Genomic DNA, 21,358 nt, shown 5'->3' with positions numbered 1-21,358 from the left:
GCTTAATCCAAGACAACCGTGCAAGAGGCAGGTGTCGCCCAAAGAAGAAGGTACATGGGTACAAGAAACATTTTGGCAATGATGAGTTCACTCGAAAGGTAAGTTTCCACGAAACCCCTTTTATCTTCTATTAAAACAAGAAAATTCAAAAAAGAGGTCTCTTAGTATTCTCGAACTTTTTCCATTCAGCCAGCATTAGGGTTTTAAACCCTAAACTGAGCTTTTCCATGCAATCAGCATTAGGGTTTTAAACCCTAAACTGAATTTTCCTTTAGTCAGCATTAGGGTTTTAAACTCTAAACTGAACTTTCTCCATTCAGCCAGCATTAGGGTTTTAAACCCTAAACTGAGCTTTTCCCATGCAATCAGCATTAGGGTTTTAAACCATAAACTGAATTTTCCTTTAGTCAGCATTAGGGTTTAAACCCTAAAACTGAATTTTTCCATTCAGCCAGCATTAGGGTTTTAAACCCTAAACTGAGTTTTTCCATGCAATCAGCATTAGGGTTTTAAACCCTAAACTGAATTTTCCTTTAGTCAGCATTAGGGTTTTAAACTCTAAACTGAACTTTTTCCATTCAGCCAGCATTAGGGTTTTAAACCCTAAACTGAGCTTTTCCATGCAATCAGCATTAGGGTTTTAAACCCTAAACTGAATTTTCCTTTAGTCAGCATTAGGGTTTTAAAACTCTAAACTGAACTTTTTCCATTCAGCCAGCATTAGGGTTTTAAACCCTAAACTGAGCTTCCCCATGCAATCAGCATTAGGGTTTTAAACCCTAAACTGAATTTTCCTTTAGTCAGCATTAGGGTTTTAAACCCTAAACTGAATTTTTCCATTCAGCCAGCATTAGGGTTTTAAACCCTAAACTGAGTTTTTCCATGCAATCAGCATTAGGGTTTTAAACCCTAAACTGAATTTTCCTTTAGTCAGCATTAGGGTTTTAAACTCTAAACTGAACTTTTTCCATTCAGCCAGCATTAGGGTTTTAAACCCTAAACTGAGCTTTTCCATGCAATCAGCATTAGGGTTTTAAACCCTAAACTGAATTTTCCTTTAGTCAGCATTAGGGTTTTAAAACTCTAAACTGAACCTTTTCCATTCAGCCAGCATTAGGGTTTTAAACCCTAAACTGAGCTTCCCCATGCAATCAGCATTAGGGTTTTAAACCCTAAACTGAATTTTCCTTTAGTCAGCATTAGGGTTTTAAACCCTAAACTGAATTTTTCCATTCAGCCAGCATTAGGGTTTTAAACCCTAAACTGAGTTTTTCCATGCAATCAGCATTATGGTTTTAAACCCTAAACTGAATTTTCCTTTAGTCAGCATTAGGGTTTTAAACTCTAAACTGAACTTTTTCCATTCAGCCAGCATTAGGGTTTTAAACCCTAAACTGAGCTTTTCCATGCAATCGGCATTAGGGTTTTAAACCCTAAACCGAATTTTCCTTTAGTCAGCATTAGGGTTTTAAAATCTAAACTGATCTTTTTCCATTCAGCCAGCATTAGGGTTTTAAACCCTAAACTGAGCTTTTCCATGCAATCAGCATTAGGGTTTTAAACCCTAAACTGAATTTTCCTTTAGTCAGCATTAGGGTTTTAAACCCTAAACTGAATTTTTCCATTCAGACAGCATTAGGGTTTTAAGCCCTAAACTGAGCTTCTCCATGCAATCAGCATTAGGGTTTTAAACCCTAAACTGAATTTTCCTTTAGTCAACATTAGGGTTTTAAACCCTAAACTGAACTTTTTTCCATTCAGCCAGCGTTAGAGTTTTAAACCCTAAACTGAGCTTTTCCTTCCAGTCAGCATTAGGGTTTTAAACCCTAAACTGAACTTTTCCTTTAGTCAGCATTAGGGTTTTAAACCCTAAACTGAACTTTTTTTTCCATTCAGCCAGCATTAGGATTTTAAAACCCTAAACTGAGCTTTTCCTTTAGTTAGCATTAGGGTTTTAAAACCCTAAACTGAACTTTTCCTTTAGTCAACATTAGGGTTTTAAACCCTAAATTGAATTTTTCATTTGTTCGGCATTAGGGTTTTAAACCCTAAACTGAACCTTTCCCCAGCTAGTCGGTATTAGGGCTCCAACCCTGAACTGAGCATTTTATTTTCCTTCCTCAATTTTGTGAACTTCCTGGCGAATAATTAACGAAATTTTCCTAGTGAAACTGGGGCAGAAAAAATTTCATTCGTTTGTTTTCTACCGCAGGTCTAACCTCGAGCCACATGGATCGAAATGACCCACGAGATGAGTCCCAGCTCGGAATCAAAAAAAAAAAAGAAAAAGAAAAGATGTCCCGAGATATCGGAGTAAATGGAAGGCAGATTGACTCTAACATTTGGTTAAGGTTCTGAACCCTGCCAATCGCGTCTCACTCAGTATCCCAGAGATTAAACAAGTCGCCGCAACTCGCAAGCATCAAGATTCAGATCGGAGTCTACAAGCAGAATCAGCTAAGACCCAAGATCAAGTCGTAAAAGAATCATAGATAGGAATCTTGTAACTAGCAGTTGACATGCATATAAATAGTTAGTCCAGTTTCCAATTTTCGTTTGGTTGTAATAAGGTGGTCAGTGACGCAGCAGTGACAACAGCAACAGCAGTAGCAGCAAGCATTGCAATCCCATGGTAGTCCCAGCTATCAAAAATTTCCCGAACTACATTGACCTGATTTCTGTTTAGCCCGGGATATGTAGGAAATCTTTGAAGCAAGATTCGGTCAGATCTTTCAAAAAACATGCTTCATACGGAGTAGTCCTTAGGCAAAAATCGCTCATACACGCTCACTTTATCTTTGCACGAAAACTCTTTGTGTTTCCGAACAAAGAGGGGCCTGTGAGCACGTGATTTTTTGCTTTGCGCGACAATCGCTCCAAAAGAATAAATTTTTTTTTTGGTCCTGCTGTACAATTTTTGGATTTCTGTACGACACTTTGTTGATTTATTTGTGACTTTTGCCCATTTTTATTTTTATTTATTTTTATTGTTTAAAACAAAATACAAAAAATGTGTGTGTCATGCATTATTCGAACCGCAATCCGGTAGTTAAATAGAAAATCACAGATAGGCATCTTCGTCCGTGATTTTGTTTTGTTTGATTTTACCTGTCTTAAAATATTTTAGTGTATGTGCAAATAATTGTATTGAGTGTGTATTTAATTTTAATTTGATTTTTGCTTAGTTTTGTTTTTAAAATAAATAAGAAAAAGAAATAATAATAATAAAAAAAAAGAGAAAAAGCCCTTCCCTTTTCGGACTTGGGCCAATTTTAAATAAATTGGCCCAACAAACTCAGCCCAAAACCCAGGCCTACCCGGTCCAGACCAGCTGATACCCAGGGTGTCCAAACGACGCCGTTTTAATCCAGCCTGATCTGGGCCGTTGATCTCAGATCGATCAACGGCCAAGATCACATTTCCCATACCCACGAACAAAACCTGACCCGTTCCACCCGGACCAACCCAAACCCCATTTAGTTGAAACGACACCGTTTCCCCTAAGCCTTTAGATCCAAGCCATTGATTTCAGTTGATCCGACGGCTGAGATCAACCTACCCACTAACTATATAAGCCGTTAACCTTACCCTGCCCCCCTATCCAATACCCCAGCTCCCGTCTTCACCTTCTTCCCCATCAAACCCTAGAGCCGCCCCTGTACCCTTCACCATGAAAACCGGCGGCACGGACGCCGGTGACCTCGCCCTTAACACCATAGAACCCCCTTGCCATCCGGAACACGGATTTGTTAACCACCTAGCTCGAATCCCTTCCCACCTTCTCGAATCTTCATTTGAAGATTCGAGTCGGAACTTGACTTGCACCGTTTGACCCCAGTCTCACACCAGACACTCCCCAGACCCCCTCGTGACCAAACCATACTTGGTTTGGTCCGAATCTAACCAGGGAAGCATGAATCCCAGATCTGACTTTTGAAACCATAAGGTTCCTCGTCACTGGTCCATACCCATTCGAGCCAAAGAAACTAAGGTCTAATGGACCTTAATCGAAGTGTTTCTCATCTTCGATTAAAGTCCGTTCAGCCTTAAGAAAGGCCTAACCGAGTCCGAGTTAAGGTTTTGATTTTTCGGGATTTGAGGTGAGTTCTGTTCTCTTTTCTTTGTTCTTTAGTCCATGTTTATTTGAAAGGCCGTTATTGTTGTTGTGTAATGTTTGTGTCTTTGACTTTTATCAACTGTGCCTTGACCACTTTGCCTGAACCTCTGTTGTTTGATTGAGTCTTTCCATTTGTTCTGATAATGTGTATGTAAGTGTTGTGCAATTAGCTGATTTTCAAATTTGGACTGAGTAATTGACTCCTCGATTGCAATTCTGCTTAGTCAATATAATGCGAACCTTGTGTGATACTGTTAAATGTCGGATTTTTGGCTACGATTGTATGTGTTATAACTAATATAGTCGAGTCGACATGTGTCGTCAATTAGTTTCAGTTATCCGAGCAATAACAAATCGATTTGCTTCTGTTGAACATTGCCTGAATCAATTAAGAACTAAGTTCAGTTTACTTATAATTGCTAATTTGATTTCAGAAATCTAAGGTGTAGGCTGTAATGGTAATCTGAACTGGAGGGCATGTGCACAACATGGGCATAAAGGCCCTTTTGAATTAAATAGTTTGACAGCATGTGCTGTCAGACTACCTCCTGCTGCCCATATCTGCTTTTAGTTAATAAAATGGGAAAGATAAGCCTGCCAAGGGAATGATGGGGTTTAATATTTAAATAGCTAAAGTAGAACTGAAAAGAAGATGGGCACACGAGAGGGGTTTTCTTTTAATCTATCAGGCTGTAAAAGGGGTAATGTAAGGCTTATAAAAAGGAGGACCGGGAGATGAGAGGAAAAAGGGTACAGAGATAGACACATAAGGACCTGGAGAAAAGGAGGAGAGCTGAAATACATACAGATATATACATACAGACATAGAGGACACACTGGGAGGATATAGAAGAAAAAGAGAGAGATGGGATACACACTGAGGAGTATACACACACAGACATACATAGACAGAGATATAACAGAAGATAGGAGGAAAGAAAAAGAAGAGATCTGATAGATACACATAGATACAGAAATAGAAAGAGAGCAAGAAAGAGATAAAACAGATTAGGAAATCAGAAACTTGGTCTTGTTTGTCTGAAGTTCATCTGTTGTCAATGTGTTAGGCAGTGTTGCTTCTTCTAAGTTTCAATCGAGATTATTGTTAGTGTTTTGTTGCATTTGGTATATCTCGGAATTGGATTGTCTGGAGTTTTGTTTCCATCACACTGTGTGCTGCTTCATTTGGCTGCTTTCTCTTCAACTATAGCTCCACTTCTTGCAATAGAGTCTGTTCTGCTGTGTTGTTTCGATTGCTGCTGTTATTGCTGCTGCACCTGTTGCCATTGTTACTCTGCTGATTTCCCTCTTCTTCAAATTGTCAAATATTTCCAGGTACACAACTCCTGAAACCATGTGTTGTTGAAAGTTTGAAGTTGAAGCAGAAATAAAGAAATGAATATCTGTTTATGTTATAATACTGGTGTTCACAATAGGTTGAATGTTAGTTTAGCCTGTATTTGTTTAACTGCAAACTGCAAACATTCTGTATAAACTAACATACATTCTGTTTGAGATGAACTATTAGATAGCATTGTTTAATAGTAATGACAGTATGACATAGACAGTATGTTTGATTTAGTATACAGTCAGTTCAGTATAACATTCTGTTTGATTTAGTTATGACAGTATAACATAGAACCATGGCAAGCACCTGTATGTATTTTGCCTAGACCACTGAATTAACAAATCTGTGGTACTTGGTCTGGGATAAATGTATCCCAAACAAACTCTCATGCAGTCACATTAAGAGTCTGGCTATGAATGCCAGCTCTCCTGTCAGATTATTTGTTCCGATATAAGTTCGACATCGGGTCTCGGTATAGATTCCTTGTTTCGAAATAATGCGATGACTGTTGAGGAAAACTAATAGGCATTTTTGAGTTCAATTAGTAGTAGTTTTCCTAATAAACAGCCAATTTCATTTATCAAGTCCAAATAGGTTAGCGTTTAAAAATAAAACTTGGAGGTCGTTAAATATAACTCAGTATATGTTGTTAGTTTGCTTGCAATCTCACTTAGCAAATTAATAAGCGTATTCACTCGATGAAGACAAAGCATGAGGTAACTCTCACCTCATAAACAATCAATCAGGTAATCAAACAAATTTAGGTTCGGCAAACATTATAAAGATTCAGTCTGTATTTGTTCAAACAAGTAAGTTCGGTATCATCTTTCTTTTTTTTATTTTTTAGAGACAAACGTAGTAGAAATGTAGTCACTGTAGGATACCCTTCTAAAATAATGAGACGAGCCTCGCCAAATAAAATGCAAATTGCGGGGCCCTCAATAAATAATCATAATAAATATTCAGAATTCAGAACATGCCGTTTAGTGAATTTCATGGCTTCCTACAAAATAATAATGCGCTAGACTCTTTAGGCGCGACTTAATTAAAATTACATTCTTAAACTCGGGTGCACATTGATGTGACCCGAATCCAAATCTCAACGGAGTCGAAGTGCGTTAACAACTACGGGTGCATTGATTGTGACGTGGTTCGAGATGCATTTTCACGACGTTGCAATTCTATAAAAATAAATGATAATAATAAAAGCGGTTTTTAAACTTAATAAAAACACGTAAGTCATAACATGTATTTAAATCAGATATTTAGCCGTTATAACAATTTAAGCGACCGTGCTAGAACCACGGGATTCGAGGGTGCCTAACACCTTCCCTCGGGTCAACAGAATTCCTTACTTAGAATTTCTGGTTCGCAGACTTTATTTGGAAAAGTCGAAAATTTCCTCGATTTGGGATTTCAAGATAAACCGGTGACTTGGGACACCAAAAACCAAACCTTTCCCAAGTGGCGACTCTGAATTAAATAAATAATCTCATTTCGAATATTGTCACTTAAATTGGAAAAACTCCACCCGCGCATCTTACCCTTCGGGGCCGGGCGCGCAAAAAGGAGGTGTGACATTCGTCGCGCGAATGAATACAGTCAATACAAGTTCTTTCTTTTGTATTCACCCTTGTATACAGTCGATACATGTTATATCCTTTGTATACACCCTTGTATTTCGCCTTGGTTACAATTGATACATGTTGTATTCGTTGCGCGAACGAATACAATTAATACATGTTGTAGTCATTGTGCGAATGATAAATAGGCAAACTATAGTTACTAGGCTCTAAACTATAGTGCTTTATGAAAATTTCTCTTTATTTAAAATTAAGTTGAGACCCTTGTTTATTTTTTGCCCAAGAACATTTGTTTTTATTAAGATAAAAAATCATTTTGGTCGCGGTTTCTTTTGAAATTTTAAAATTTTCTGGGGCAAACTTAAATTAAGTAAATAAATCAGAAACTGAACTTCTCCATTCCACTTGGTCTTGTTCAAAATCTTCTTCAATTTGAGAGCTTCCAAGAAAGTTTTGAAGATTTAAGCTTTTTGCAATAGGTTAACGGACATAAGTCCGCATAACACATCACATCAGTAGAACAATGCAGAATTGTGACAACGGACCACGTCACTTTTCGTAGTATTTTCTTATATGGGCAGCAGTTTTCCCCTTCAATAGAATCTTTCCATCAGATTCTTCATATCTATTCCAGTTGCTCGAAGTCCATCAATCTTGGTATTGTTTGCCTTTATAGGCATTTTTAAGGATACGTGAATTGATTCAATATAAATAATTAAGGATGTTTGATAAGCGAACTACATATAAAATAAACAACCAAATCAGTTGTGATGTTGAGCCCAGGCTCGGATCTAAGCCTAACAATTGTTCTGCCATCAACTCGGAGCCAAACGTGTATGAAGAGCTATGATTAGAATAAGAATCTTTCAATAACTAGAAAACAGAAATAAGTTTGTATTGTCTTGATATGCGTGTTACAGTGTGTCGATTGAATAAAAACTACTCTTTTTATATAGTAGGAGAGTTTCACTCCTAGAACAATTCTAAAAAAGGTAAAAATCTTCTTTTTCGTTAATCGCCGATCTGTTGTCGATGTAGGTCGAGATCTGCGCCGTGATATCCGATGGGGTGCAGATATCGCGGCCCTCTATTAGTTGTGTGCAACCGTTGTCATATTTTCAAGCACCTCGGAGCTTATTTCGGGTTTGAAGAAGTGTTGTCTTCTCGGGCACTCTGTTTGGGACTCGGTACGAGAGGTCTCCACCTCCGAATCCGATCCCATGCTGTCACGTCCTGGTTTCGTTTGACCCACCAAGAAATTAGGGTATATGCTACCTCCGGTTTCACCCGTATACAGATAGTCCTCTCGTTTTCCAAAGAGTAGGTTTGCCGAAACGATGGGAGATGATAGATGAACCCTGATTCCTTCCTTCGTGCGTCACAACCGAGATGGCGATAGATCGAAACGTCCCATCAATCGAGTCGTTCTGACTTCGGACACGTGTCGCTCATCGGTTGGTTGCCTTCTAATGTGAAACGTCGCGTACTTCCCCTATAAAAGCTTCTACCTTTTGTATTTTTCTTACTTTCCGATCCAAGCTTCCACCTTCGAATTTTCTAGCGGTTATCAACTTTTTCAAACCTTCATATCTTCATCTTTGATCTTCACATCTTCATAATTGTTCTTAGATTCTTACCCACATCTTCATCCTACCTTCAAATCTTCATAGTCTTTTCTTCAGCCTCCAAACTTGTTCTTTCAAACCTTCATACGTTTTCATTAAATTTTCAACTTTTCATAAGGCTTGTACATGTTCTTACCAGTCCTTTTTTCCATTTTTGAACGTCCAGATCTGTACCTTTCTTCTACCTTTGGCTGGGTAACCGTATCTTCTTCTATTCGTAACTTCGTACTGTATCTGTTGACCACGTCATTCCAAGTAGTTGTAGGAAACTCCCGCAGATTTTCTTTCAATCTTCTCGTGGCTTTTGAACTTTTTCATTCAAATTACTTGCAAATGCCATAGCCGTCCAGTTATCAGGTACTTATGGCAACATCATCCTTTCCCACAAATTCCCTGAGTAATTCTGTGCTTTCCTATTGTACTTTGAAGATATCTTCCACCCCCTTTTCTACTTTTTGGGCTACCGAATATTGTGCTTTTATAAATATATTTGCAAAGCTCGGAAAAAGAATCAATAGAATTTTCAAGTAAGAGTGAGTACCATATTAATGCCCTTTTCGTGAGGGTTTCACCAAATATTTTCACCAAGACTGATTCAATTTCCTGATTGGTAAAATCATTGCCTTTAACCCATGTGGTAATGCGATAACGTGGCCTCGTGTGTCAAAGGTCCCATTATATATAGGGATATCAGGCATCTTGAACTTTTTGGGAATTGGTAAAGGTACTGCACTTGGCTTCCAGGGTTATTGTAAATATTTGTAGATATCCACTCTTTTGATTAACGGCGACACATCAGGTATCTGTTTTATTCGCTCATTTTGTTCCTTAAGCTATTTCTGCAATGTTAGTACCAAACTTTGTAAATTTGAATCATTTGGTGTACCTGGTCCTCCCTCTTTGGATTTATTTGGTATTTTTCCACTTCCTGAGTTGTCAAGTCCTGCACGTGGATTTTCCAGAGTTGTGTTTACTGGTGGAGGAGTATGTACAATATTGGGCAACCCACATGTAAAAGCATGCAAAGCTTCACTAACGTGTTGTGCAATCATCTGTTTCAAATTATCTTGCTCGTTGGGTTGTTTGCATATTGCCCATCATTTCGAGTAGCACACCTTTCAGGTAAACTTTCTCGTGAGTGTTGTGGAGTCCTTGTGGGTGTGTGGTGCGGTGGAGTTCCACCTTGTTGTCATCTTTCACCCACCTGACCAATTTCGTTAGTAGTAGACATGTTTTGTTGCTAAAACTAAAATTTGAAAAGTGAACAGATTTTCAGATTTCCGGTAATGGAATCAATTTGTTTAACCCAAAAATAGTTTTTGTGGTCAAAGTCAATATGAAAGAGAATCATATTTCTAATAACCTGATTTACTTCACTTTTCCAAAAATACGAGAATAAAATAAATAATTGAAATGGTAAATGAAGGAAAGAAAACTTATTGTTGGTCGTTGATTTCTCCCAGAATTATGGATTAGAATCTCCAATAAAGTAAAAGTAAAAAACTGATTGCATATAATTGAGAATATTCAGATGATTGCACAAAATAAGGTAAGGGTCCTTATATAAGGATACATAGCTATAACAGTTCCCTTACTTAATTTTTACCCGTTACTAACATTAATCGCATTAATTGCCCGTTACTAAATCTACTCGTAACGGTTATAGTAATAATAGGTGATCACGCATAATCAGGGTTAATAATGCCGAATCCCTTTCCATATTTATAACCGATTCATGTACCTTCCCCTCTTATGGTTTTCAAGCATCTCATGCCTATTTTTTCTTTTTAAGTATGGTACCTTTTTTTGATAAAATAGAGTGAGTATTTTATCCGTGCCTCACTATCTTTCTTTATTGACCTCATATAGATGACACCTGTCATCATACTATTAATCCACGTGTTATACTTTTTTTTTTTTTACCAATACAGGTGGAGGTGGGTTGTTGTGGGTTGGTAGGGATGTGGAATAGGGTGGAGAAGGTTGAAAAAGAGTATTGGAAAATATTTTCCCTTCTTTTTGATAGGAAAAATATTTTGCTCCAATCAGAGGAAAATGAGTTCATGAGCAAAATACTTTCCAAAATATTTAAGCCAATCAAACATGAAAAAATTAAAAACAGAAAATGTTTTCCTTCATGCCAAACACACCATAAATGCATGATCAAGGTAGTTTTGACAGACCCAGTTCCGCTTGGTTCTATGATTTGATTAAGATTGCAGATGAAAACATGAGGTAAAGAAAGCTGATAGTTGACTTAGGTGCTATACTAGTTAGTTGGTGGACTATAGCTGAAATGGTTTGCCTTTGCACATAAATAATGGCTAAGTGATCAGAAGGAATTATGCCCAATATACAGTAGTATGTGTTGGGTATTCTGGTTCTTTCCAAGTTAAAAGATGCCAGTAAGTAGTAGGTCTTTTTCAACTTTTACTGGTTCCTTACCAATTCCCATAAAAAGAGAAAATGCTGTGTTTGAGGGGAAGTAACAAAGCAAAAGGGGCTGCTTTCTGCCTCTTCCTGTATGGTTCTTTTGATGTTTGAACTCCACCACTCATCTATGTCTAATGTAGTTAACTTGCTTTATGATTTAGCTTGTGTCTTCAATTTTTATTCTTCAAATTTACTGTTTAAGGTGGGCCCCTATTGGGTGTTGTGTGTGATCATTCCATGGTACATCTGATTAAAAGGTATGCAACTTTGATGTCGATGAGTAGTGCACTTAGGGGTCGTTTTGTTTGGTAGGGTGTACAAGAATTATACTGAATATGATGTATTAGTAATGTTGAGATTAGTTATGCTTGAATTAATTATGATAGAATTATTTCTTATTAACTGTTTGGTTTGGTATATTAAATATAACATGCATTGCATAATTTCTTTAAAAATTTGGTTATTTACAAATATACCCTCCACATTCATTGGAAAGGATATGAAAAAAGTTTTAAAAGAGCAGTTCTGTCTTTATATATGCTTATCCATGTATTAAAAATATGGCATTACTAATGTAATAGTTTGCTATGTATAAGAATAGTGCTGAATAAGATGTATAACTAATACAGGTATTAGTTAATCATAGGTTAAAAAATACTACCAAACAAGGAATTAATAATAGCAAAATTAATACATATTTTATTTTCCCTAATACATCCTACCAAATGTTATTTTGAGTAAAGTGCAGTATTCATCGTGCTTTAACTATTTCTTGCATAGTACTTAGAAGTGAATTAATCAATAGAAAGAGTCCATACTTGTGGATCAGGAAGATGCCCTTCAATAGCAAAAATACTACTAATTGAAGGAGATCATTTGTGGAGTTGTAAAAACAAATGATATCTGTATTTGTAAAACTATATCAGCAATAAATGTATAAATTCAAGATCAACTCAGCATTAAAATGTAATTTGAGCTGGTAAACTTCATGTTATTCCGAAACCCCAGCTTCTTCAAGACCTTTTTCAACTCGTCTATCTTATTTACAGATTATACAAGTCAAGCTCCTAAATCGCCAACGTGAATATGTACTAGTGCTATAGTATGAAGTCAGTCAAAACATCATCGATAAATCCAGTTAAAAGAAACTTCTCAATATCAGTCACTACTTGTTCAACTTCATTATTAGTTAATCCAGTTCTCCAACCCAAATCCCATGCACTGCTGACCACTCCCTTACACCATAGATCTCTTTCTAGCAGTGGATGAAGAGCATCTGCTGAAAGGTTCTTCCCAGCAACCTTATGGTAACTTCCCAAAACTTCAATCCTGTCACAAATTTCATTCACCAACTTGTCAAAAGATGTAGGAATTTTTCGCATCTTCAGTGATAACGGATCAACTGCCAGTGCACATTGAGACCTTCTATTTTCTAACAACTCATTTGCACAATCAAGTAAGAGTCTGCTATCAGCGATTTCATGATCTACACTTGTTATCTGCCGTACAGTTGGTTCCCATGCATCTGTTTCAAATAGCTCCTCGGACTGACAGAGGAATGATTCACTGCTCAACAGTAAATACCTTGTAGTGGCTCTGGAGTTGAAGTTTTCATTCTCAGTGAAGTCTAGATCGATGTTACAGTTAGTATGCTCCACTAATCGCACACTAGATTCGCAAGGGAAACTTTCACCATTGGCAATATTGTCTGCAATAGAAGAAGTATTATATTTTATTAGAATTTTTTCACCATCCAAACAGATAAATCTCACTAAAGGAAAACTGGAGCCTGACTGATGGATGACCAGAAGTAGCTTTTCCATGTGTAACAGCTTTCAGATTGTCATCTGTCTATCATGGTTCTTGAACGGATGGAACAAGAAAGAGGTAAATATGTACATGGCAAACAGTGGCTACCATTGACCAAAGCTTTTTCTCGAGGAACTATAATTATTACAACCTTTTGTGTGTCTGGCTGCAAAAGGTTGAAGTGCATTAGACTACTTCAATTACTGCTTGCAGATTTTCCAACCCTTGATCTCTTTACAAGTTTAGGAACTTTCACCCAGAAAGACAGTAATCAAGATACAAAATCCATATGTTTTACTAGAAAACAACTTTATATAGTTTCTCAAGAATATTGGATATATATACAGATTTTATGGAAGCTTTTTGAGTCCACCAGATCTTTCGTTTAATTTTTTGGTTATATGCACCTGCCGCGTGTCTACTAAACAGTATACAGTATTGTCGCATATATTATTTCGCCAAAAAGAAGAAAACAGATATTCTCAGCTGCAAAGGAAGAATACAAATACCTGTATGAGTGTGTGTGTCTATATATATATATATATATATATATATATATATATATATATATATATATACTACATTGCAACACTTAAGGTAATTCCCTGGAAATAGTTACTTGAAAGCCTATGTATGATGAATAATTGCAAACAACATGTTCTAATATAATCTGAACAATTGCATGGAAATAAGTGCCTTACCGATGACAAGATTCTCAAAGATATCAGCCACTTGTTCTAACTGAAGCTCTTCTGAGGATGTAACTTTTGTTATGGCTATATCTGTGTCTTTCTCCGCTGCCTGCACCATTTCTACATTTTCATCCTTGTGTTCCGTGTTGTCAACCTGTATCAATACATTTCATTAGTCTGGGGCCATACTAAAAAAATCCTCCTAAGCTAATTTCCACAGAAGGACCAACATGTACAGAACAGTGTCCCCTAATTCTGTGTTAGAAAAAGGAAATTGGACAATAAATAATAACACGTGAGATGAGAAACATAGCTTCCAGAAGAAAGAAGACTCGAAAATATCAGTTATAACTATGTACTCACTGTAGCAATTGGGGTACTCTTGACGGACTTGTCAGCTTTAACATTCTTCTTCCTCTTACTGGAGTTATCAGATGCAGTGGTTGTTATGCGCTTCGAGGTGGGATCTGATATAGTACTTTTTGCTTGTGCAACCAGTGCATTTCTCTCGGGTTTTCTCATTTTCATAGTGCTCATCTTGCCTTGGTCCTGAAATTTAGCACTGTCGTTGAATTTGACATTTTTCATTTCTTTAGATTTTCTCATAGCAGGAGCTACTCGTTGAGTCCCGTCCTCTCTTTTGTCAATTGCTTCTTTCTTTGGTTGCAGGGTCTTTCCAGGAGAAGAAGCTCTAGTCCTTGTACTAGGCTCTTTTTCCTGAATCACAACTTCAAGAATCTTTGAATTTGCAGGTACTTCACCACGATCCTTGCCAGGAGAAGAAGCTCTGAACTTCGTATTAGGCTGTTTTTCTTGACTCAGAACATCAAGAGCCCTTGATTTTGCACCACGATACTTGCCAGGAGAAGAAGCTCTAATCTTTGTATGATTAGTCTGTTTTCCATGAACCAGAACATCAAGAGTCTTTGATTTTGCAGGTGCTTCACCACGATACTTGCCAGGAGAAGAAGCTCTAATCTTTGCATTATTAGGCTGTTTTCCATGAACCAGAACATCAAGAGTCTTTGATTTCGCAGGTGCTTCACCACGATCATTGCTCCCTTTTCCTTTACTGAATCTATTATTTTGATATTTTCCTGTCTGCAATTTCCTATATATGGTGGAATCCAATGCTCCCTTCTTATCATCAGAGTTTTCAGGTGAAGTTTCTTCTTTTACATCCCCTTTTCCAGTTGTGTTTCTATTGCCTGATGGATTTTCTTCATGGTTAGAGGGAGGAAACCTTTCAGCCTGCGAGTCTAGACCATACAGAGGCTTCATGATCACAATGGGTGGAGAATCATCAACAAACTTATTTAATAATTGAGGAGTTCCATGATTAGACTTTCTTCTCAAAAGCCCCTTGAAATGCATGGTTTCAATAATTTCATCCAATGTTCTTCTTTTTGCATCCACCTTCTGAGCGATGGATGTTGGCTTCTTTGCCTTTGGCAAATCTATTTCAAATATAGGTCTGCTCTGCTTGATAACCCTTTCGTTCTCCAAGTGCTGAGGCTTTCTAGGAATCTCTTCAAGACCCATCAGTCTTGCAATTAAATTTGGCCCGTCTTGGGATTGAACCTTGGGTGGAGAATAACCAAAAGAGCTAACCTCTTGGGATTGAACCATGGAGGACCGGCTTGAGCTAGTTGATGGGACATCCGATGATGTAATCATTTTACTTCTACCAAGACTAGCCTTTTCAAAGGAGGAGTCACTTGAGCTAGTGAAGCTGGTAAAGGGGAGATCTGGTGATAATTCCACTTTCCTTCTATCATTTTCTGAAGCACAAGTTGGTGGCAACAGATTTTGTCTAACAAAGCTCTCTCTTATCACTTCCCTCAGCTCATCAAAACAATCTTGGGAAGCCCCATCAACAGAAAATCTTGGTTTCTGAAACTCAAGCCGATTAAACCTGTGATCTGAAATCCTCTCGGACTTGGTCCTTCCAATGCATATTCCATCTTTCTGATCTTTCTTCAACTTAGCCATATGTTGTGAAGCTTCTTGCAGCTTTCCTAGCATCACTAGCGACTCCTGTAAATCAAGAGCTCCTTTCAACAAATCTTTGGCGATATCTTTAGAATGCGTTTCAAGGGTGATACCCTTAGACCATGAGTCAATCACTTGATTCAGCTTTTGAGCTTCTCTGGACACCTCCATTAGCTGGATGGAAGATGAGGAATATAACTCATCTGCCGCCATTCCTTTGCAGATTGATGACGATGAAGACGCATTCAAATGGCTGCATGTTCTTTGTTTTCCTTCCATCTTTGGATGGTCATTCTTGGATTTTCTAATTGTCTTACATTCCACAACACCTTTCGGGTCATCACATGTCACAAAGGATCTGTATACAGCTGATCTCAGACTGTCTTGAGGCATATTCTATTAATCAAAAAAAAGTCACAAGAACAAGTCAGCAACTTAAACAAGTTTATACTAGTAGAATTTGCCGAATGTACTACTCACATAAACTAGTAGTATATCTCTGGACACAAGTCTTTCTTAGCTTGAAGTCACTGAAAGCAAAGAATTAGTTGCCGTCTATAACTAATTAACAAATATCAAACGTACCAAATTTTGAACAAATTCATCTCCTCTTGAAATATTCAAATTAAAGACATTGTCGTAAAGCAACTTTTGATAAATTAAAGAAAACAAGGATTAAAAAGGCAATGGATCTGAACATTTAATAACAAATCTACAAGACACAAAAAGCACTAAAAACAATTCTCTAAATGTTAGTACATATGAAGTACCTGAGTTGTTGCCTCAAAATGATCAAAAATTGATTATTTCACCTTCAGACCTCTAAAAGAGCAAACCCAAATGAAAATGATGAAACGAAGCCTGAGATAGACACATTGAAGAACCTAATTAAACAACCCATGAACTCATTAACTGCTCTCCACCTACATTATCTTTAGTCAAGAAAAGAAAGAAACCCAGATCCCACATAGTACAAAATAGCTGGTGACTCTTACTAGAATGCCAATTACTTAAACAGAAAACAAAGATTCCAAGGTCCCTCCCAAAGAAATAGGTTTTTATTTTTTCCTATTCAAACTAAGAACACAGGAGAGGTTTAAATGTGAATTGCTGGAGGTGGTTGAGAATACATGTGAATTGCAGTGGGTTAAGGGGTAATTGGAAAGAAAAGATGAAGGGGCATTGGATCACAGAATTTGGAAAGAGACACTTAGCCTACGTAAGGGAAACTACCTGCCCGTGAATTTATTAAATACTATATATGGTTGCCTAAAGTACCTGTTTGCTTGTGCTTGGAAAACCTTATTCTGTGCCAAGGAACTCTTTTTGAGGTGCATTATCTAGATTCTCTCCTCCCGTTAACATTATTATTTAATTTAATACTAGTCTTAGTCCAAAACCTAATATATTTTTTTTTCTGGAAATAATGTGAGATTTTTTCTACATACTAAAGATGAAGTACAAAAAGGTCCATGTAAACAACAGTGACAATAAAACCGTGAACTGAGATATGAATTGTGCACTAAATTGCAAGATATTTCTTGTTCAAGCATTTAAATTGTCCACTTTACAATTTCTTTGGAGCAACGATAAAGTTGCCTCTATATGACTTATAGTCAAGCCGTGCTATGTCCATCGGACTATCCTTTGAGTATCTAGTCTTTAGTAACCTACTAGCTCAACTAATTTGGTTCAGCCCTGTTGCGCGAGGGATGCGCTCCCATTCCAGACCTTATTATTATTATTAGTACATTCTCAAAGTGGGTGTGCTCAAAGATCACCCTCATGCGAACATTTTTTTTTTTTTTTTTAAAATTCCCTTTTAATATTTTGATTGTGGAGACTGTAGCATGCTTTCTCTTTCTATATAATATAATACTAGTGCTAGCTTAACATAAAACAAAAGTGTTACTTATTGCCATTAAGTCTGAAGAATTATCGGATTAAAGTGACATTAAATATAGTGAAATCAACACAAACTATGAAGAGCATGATATAAATCGCAATTTGATAACTACACATGGAATTTCAACTTTTTCGATTACCAAACTCTTTGTCGAATTTAATACAAACACTAAATGTACTGCAAAACTATCATTGAATTTTACCTCAATCTTTTCTACCTTGATGAGAAAACATATTTAGATCTTATTTGACTTTTTGAAAGTTTTGTTAACATTTCATGCTTCATATTAGGGGTATACATGGATCGAGTTGGTTCGATTTTTATCAAAACCAAACCAAACCAACTATATCGGTTTGGATTAGTTCGGTTTTGTCGGGTTTTTCGGGTTTTCGGGTTTTTTGGTTATATGAATATTATTTCAATCTTACTTTGTTAAAATTATAGATAAAGCTTTGATAAGTGAATATATGTTTAGTAAATATGGAAAAATTTTGACAAACATATGATCTATTAAAATATTCTAATGGGAGAATTTTTTTAGTAATACATGATAGTTATTTTCTTAGTCGTCTAACAATAATTTTTCCGTTAGTTTACGCTAACAAAGTTAATACATGAGAGGATCCCAAATATTTCTACATTTTCTAAAGAAAATTCACTATAAAGTCTTAAAAATATAAATAAAATTTATATATTTATATGTCGGTTTGGTTTGGGTTATTTTACTCAATACCAAACCAAGTCAAACCAAACATAGTCGAGTTTTTTAATCGGTTTGGTGCGGTTTTCCGGTTCGGTTTGAACACCCCTGCTTCATATGAAGTACAACCAAGGTTTAAATGGAAGGATTAAGTGGAGGACCCCTAAAAAGTTATCATACCCTCTCCGGTTCTAAATATTTATGTGTTGCCAAATTGAATTTGTTCCAAAATATCGATATTTAAAAAAAATATTTTACTTATATTTCAAAATCACCATTTCTGCTCTAATTACTGATGTTGAATTAATTGAGATACTTAAAACAGAGATAAATGATAATATTAACAAAAACTCTTAAACTGAAGGCTATTTAATGTCCTTAAACTATATACAGAAATCATAAATAAACACTGAACAAGCAATCCAAAAGTCAAAACTCAAAAGCCCTTTCTAGCTCGACAAAAACATTCTTACCAACCAGAATTTACTGTCACACCAAACATACAATATACATAAAAAATTTGAACATGTTACTATTTGAATTGCTGTACCATGTGTCTTCTTTAATGTAAGGGCAACCGCCCCTTGGGTGGCCTACCTATAAATTATTTAAATCAAGATGAAATGTACCGCCATCGCTTTCATAATTACTACTTAGAAAAACAATGGAAATGAAATTCCTTCTACTTCAATGTTTTTAAAATTGCAAAACCATTTTCATTTTTGGCCCCACTGTTAATAGCTCTGACAACCTTTAATGAGAAGGGAGTTCCTCTTATCGGTGGTAGTATTTAATAACACTTCTCTCCTAAAGAAGAATTGCACCTTTTTTAAATATATGACTACCGAGGTGAATGTTTTCACCATGTTCTTATTACATGAAACACATTATGAGTCATGACATTCAACCTTGTAACATAACTAATTCTAAGATAGAGGAAAATATTAATGACTCTTTTTATATAATAAATATAAGAGGAATAAATAATTTTGACTACGTCCTTAAGGATAACAGGGAAGAAGTTCAAAACAGAATTATAAAAAATAAATTCTACACTAAATAAGAATAATTGTACTTATCGTTAAAGTACTGCAAAGTAATATCTCCCTTATCTTTTCTTATTCAAAATGCACCAATATGCTGATAAATGTATATTACAGTATCACAAACTGAGAAGCTTAATCCTTGTATCAGCAGAATCAATGAAATCAACGTCTTATTTAGTTGTCTCTCACAAAATAGGTATTGGTTAAATTCTCACAATCTCATTCTCTGCCTTTTCTCCTATCCTCTATTTAATAGAGAACAATTAATGATATGAAACTTTACGGCTTTGAAACTTAATCTTTAGTATTTAAATTCACAAACTTCAAAAAATCCCCCTTTTTCCTTATATTAAACTAGTCAATGTGCCTGTGCTCTCGCGGTAGTCAAAGAAAATAAAAACATAGGTCCTCTTTTTTCCTTTGTAATAATCATTCTCAATTACAGCTGATTAAAATAGTAAGAATTTATTAAGTCAGACTGTGACATTGGCAAATGCTATAAATTAATGATTCAGTACTGTAGAATTCTCGTTGTTGTATATTGATTCAATATAATATAAAATTTTAGAAAGAAACGGTGTTTGTTAAAAGAATATAAGAACACTTGTACACTTTAAAGTCCACAATAAACACAAAAAGAAGAGCTACGTTGCAGAAAAACATTACTCCCTCCGGTTCACAATAAGTGAACAATTTATTTTTTTATTTTAGTCCAAAATAAGTGTCCATTTATATAATCAAGAAAAAATTCAATTTATTTTTTCAAAATTATCCTTATGTACGTATCCCTAAAAAGTCTTTTACTCCTCACATTAAATTATGCTATAACATTTAATGAAAGGTAGTTTAGTCACACTTTTCACACCCCTTTTCTACCCCTCAAAATAATAATAATATGTGTATGGGCCAAAGATTTTTTCCAATTAAAGTGACAAAATTTGAATAGAGATTATTTTATTGTTCAGAGTCGCCACTTAGAATTGATTTTTTCGGTATTCCAAGTCACCATTTATTTGGATCCCTAGTCAAAGGAAGGTTTGACTCTATTTTAATCGGTCCGCGAAAACAAAGTTCGGGTAAGAAATTCTGTTGACCGGGGAGAAGGTATAAGGCATTCCCCGAGTCCCGTGGTTCTAGCACGGTCGCTTTATTGACTTAAACTTGGCTTGAATCAATTTTGGACAAACTGTGATTTATATTATTTTCATGTTTTACCTATCCTCTTTTATCTCTTGATTATTAGAAAAAATTAAAAAATATTTTTGAATAATAAGATGTCATAACCAGACTACGCAAGCGAATGTGTGATCGACGGAATTTATTATTTAGTCATAACGGCGCTACGCAAGCGAATCCGCAGTCATGACAGACGATTGTTAGCCCATTATTTACTTTTGAAAAAGTGCTGCAATTGTGTTGGAGGAAACATTAACCCTCTTTTTTCAGAAAATTTATTAAATGTCACTACCACGCTACGCAAGCGAATCCGTGATTATGACAAAAGATTTATAAATTAATTAAAACTATTGAATATGACATGAAATTGATGAATTAACTTATTAAAAGTTAAGCGTCACGCTACACAAGTGAGTCCGTGAAGTTAAAGCGCACCTACTATTTGCCTAACGTTTAAATTAATTAAAGGGAAACTAGTTAATTAAAATAGTAGAAAAATCTGATATTATTATTTTTTCGAGCTTTATAGTTGGGAAAAATTATGCAAATAAATGTTGGATCAACTTTATCTATTTTAAAAGAAATGAGCCAACTTCTTGTTAAAAAAAATGGGTCAGCTTGTATAGAGCTTTTGGGCTGCTGGAATTTATTATTAAAATGGGCCAAGAAATGAATTTCAATTGGCCCAATGCTATATAGAAGAAAAGGGGTAATTTTGTTGTTCAAAGGTAAATGAGCCAACTTTTATCTTTGATTCAATAAGTCCCAAAGTTGATACAATCTTAGCTCTTTACTTAGTTTGAGTTCATGACCATTAACTACATAGTCACAATTGTATAAACGCCCACTTTACAAAAATAGCCATTTTTGCAAATCCGGCAAAATGGCCAGATTCACAAAGATATTATCACAACATTCCTAGAAGCATATG

The 21,358-nt window shown here is 36.0% G+C and overlaps 1 protein-coding gene across 2 annotated transcripts; it reads right to left on the bottom strand.

The window, feature by feature from the left end:
* Positions 1 to 12,068: 12,068 nt before the first annotated feature.
* LOC107809324 (uncharacterized) lies at positions 12,069 to 16,923 on the bottom strand. Of its 2 annotated transcripts, XM_016633926.2 has the most exons (5): positions 16,370 to 16,923; positions 16,080 to 16,129; positions 13,971 to 15,995; positions 13,617 to 13,761; positions 12,069 to 12,814 (listed from the first exon to the last, which is right to left on the bottom strand). In XM_016633926.2, the coding sequence occupies exons 3-5, from the start codon at positions 15,990 to 15,992 to the stop codon at positions 12,204 to 12,206; spliced, it is 2,778 nt and encodes a 925-aa protein (XP_016489412.1). In that variant the 5' UTR covers positions 15,993 to 15,995; positions 16,080 to 16,129; positions 16,370 to 16,923; the 3' UTR covers positions 12,069 to 12,203. The 2 variants fall into 2 exon arrangements, with proteins under 2 accessions (XP_016489412.1, XP_016489413.1); XM_016633927.2 differs by lacking the exon at positions 16,080 to 16,129 and having other exon boundaries at positions 16,370 to 16,743.
* Between the last annotated feature and the right edge of the window lie 4,435 nt (positions 16,924 to 21,358).

The sequence above is a fragment of the Nicotiana tabacum genome, chromosome 18, assembly GCF_000715075.1.
Source record: "Nicotiana tabacum cultivar K326 chromosome 18, ASM71507v2, whole genome shotgun sequence".
NCBI lineage: Eukaryota > Viridiplantae > Streptophyta > Magnoliopsida > Solanales > Solanaceae > Nicotiana > Nicotiana tabacum.
The sequence above is the reverse complement of the archived record's forward strand: the minus strand, read 5'-3'. Positions and strand labels throughout refer to the sequence as shown.

Coding starts and splice junctions, on each gene's coding strand:
- LOC107809324 (XM_016633926.2), bottom strand. CDS start 15,992: ATGCCTCAAGACAGTCTGAGATCAGCTGTATACAGATCCTTTGTGACA. Junction 13,762..13,970: donor AGAGTACCCCAATTGCTACA/GTGAGTACATAG, acceptor GTATTGATACAG/GTTGACAACACGGAACACAA. Junction 12,815..13,616: donor CTTTGAGAATCTTGTCATCG/GTAAGGCACTTA, acceptor CTTCTATTGCAG/ACAATATTGCCAATGGTGAA.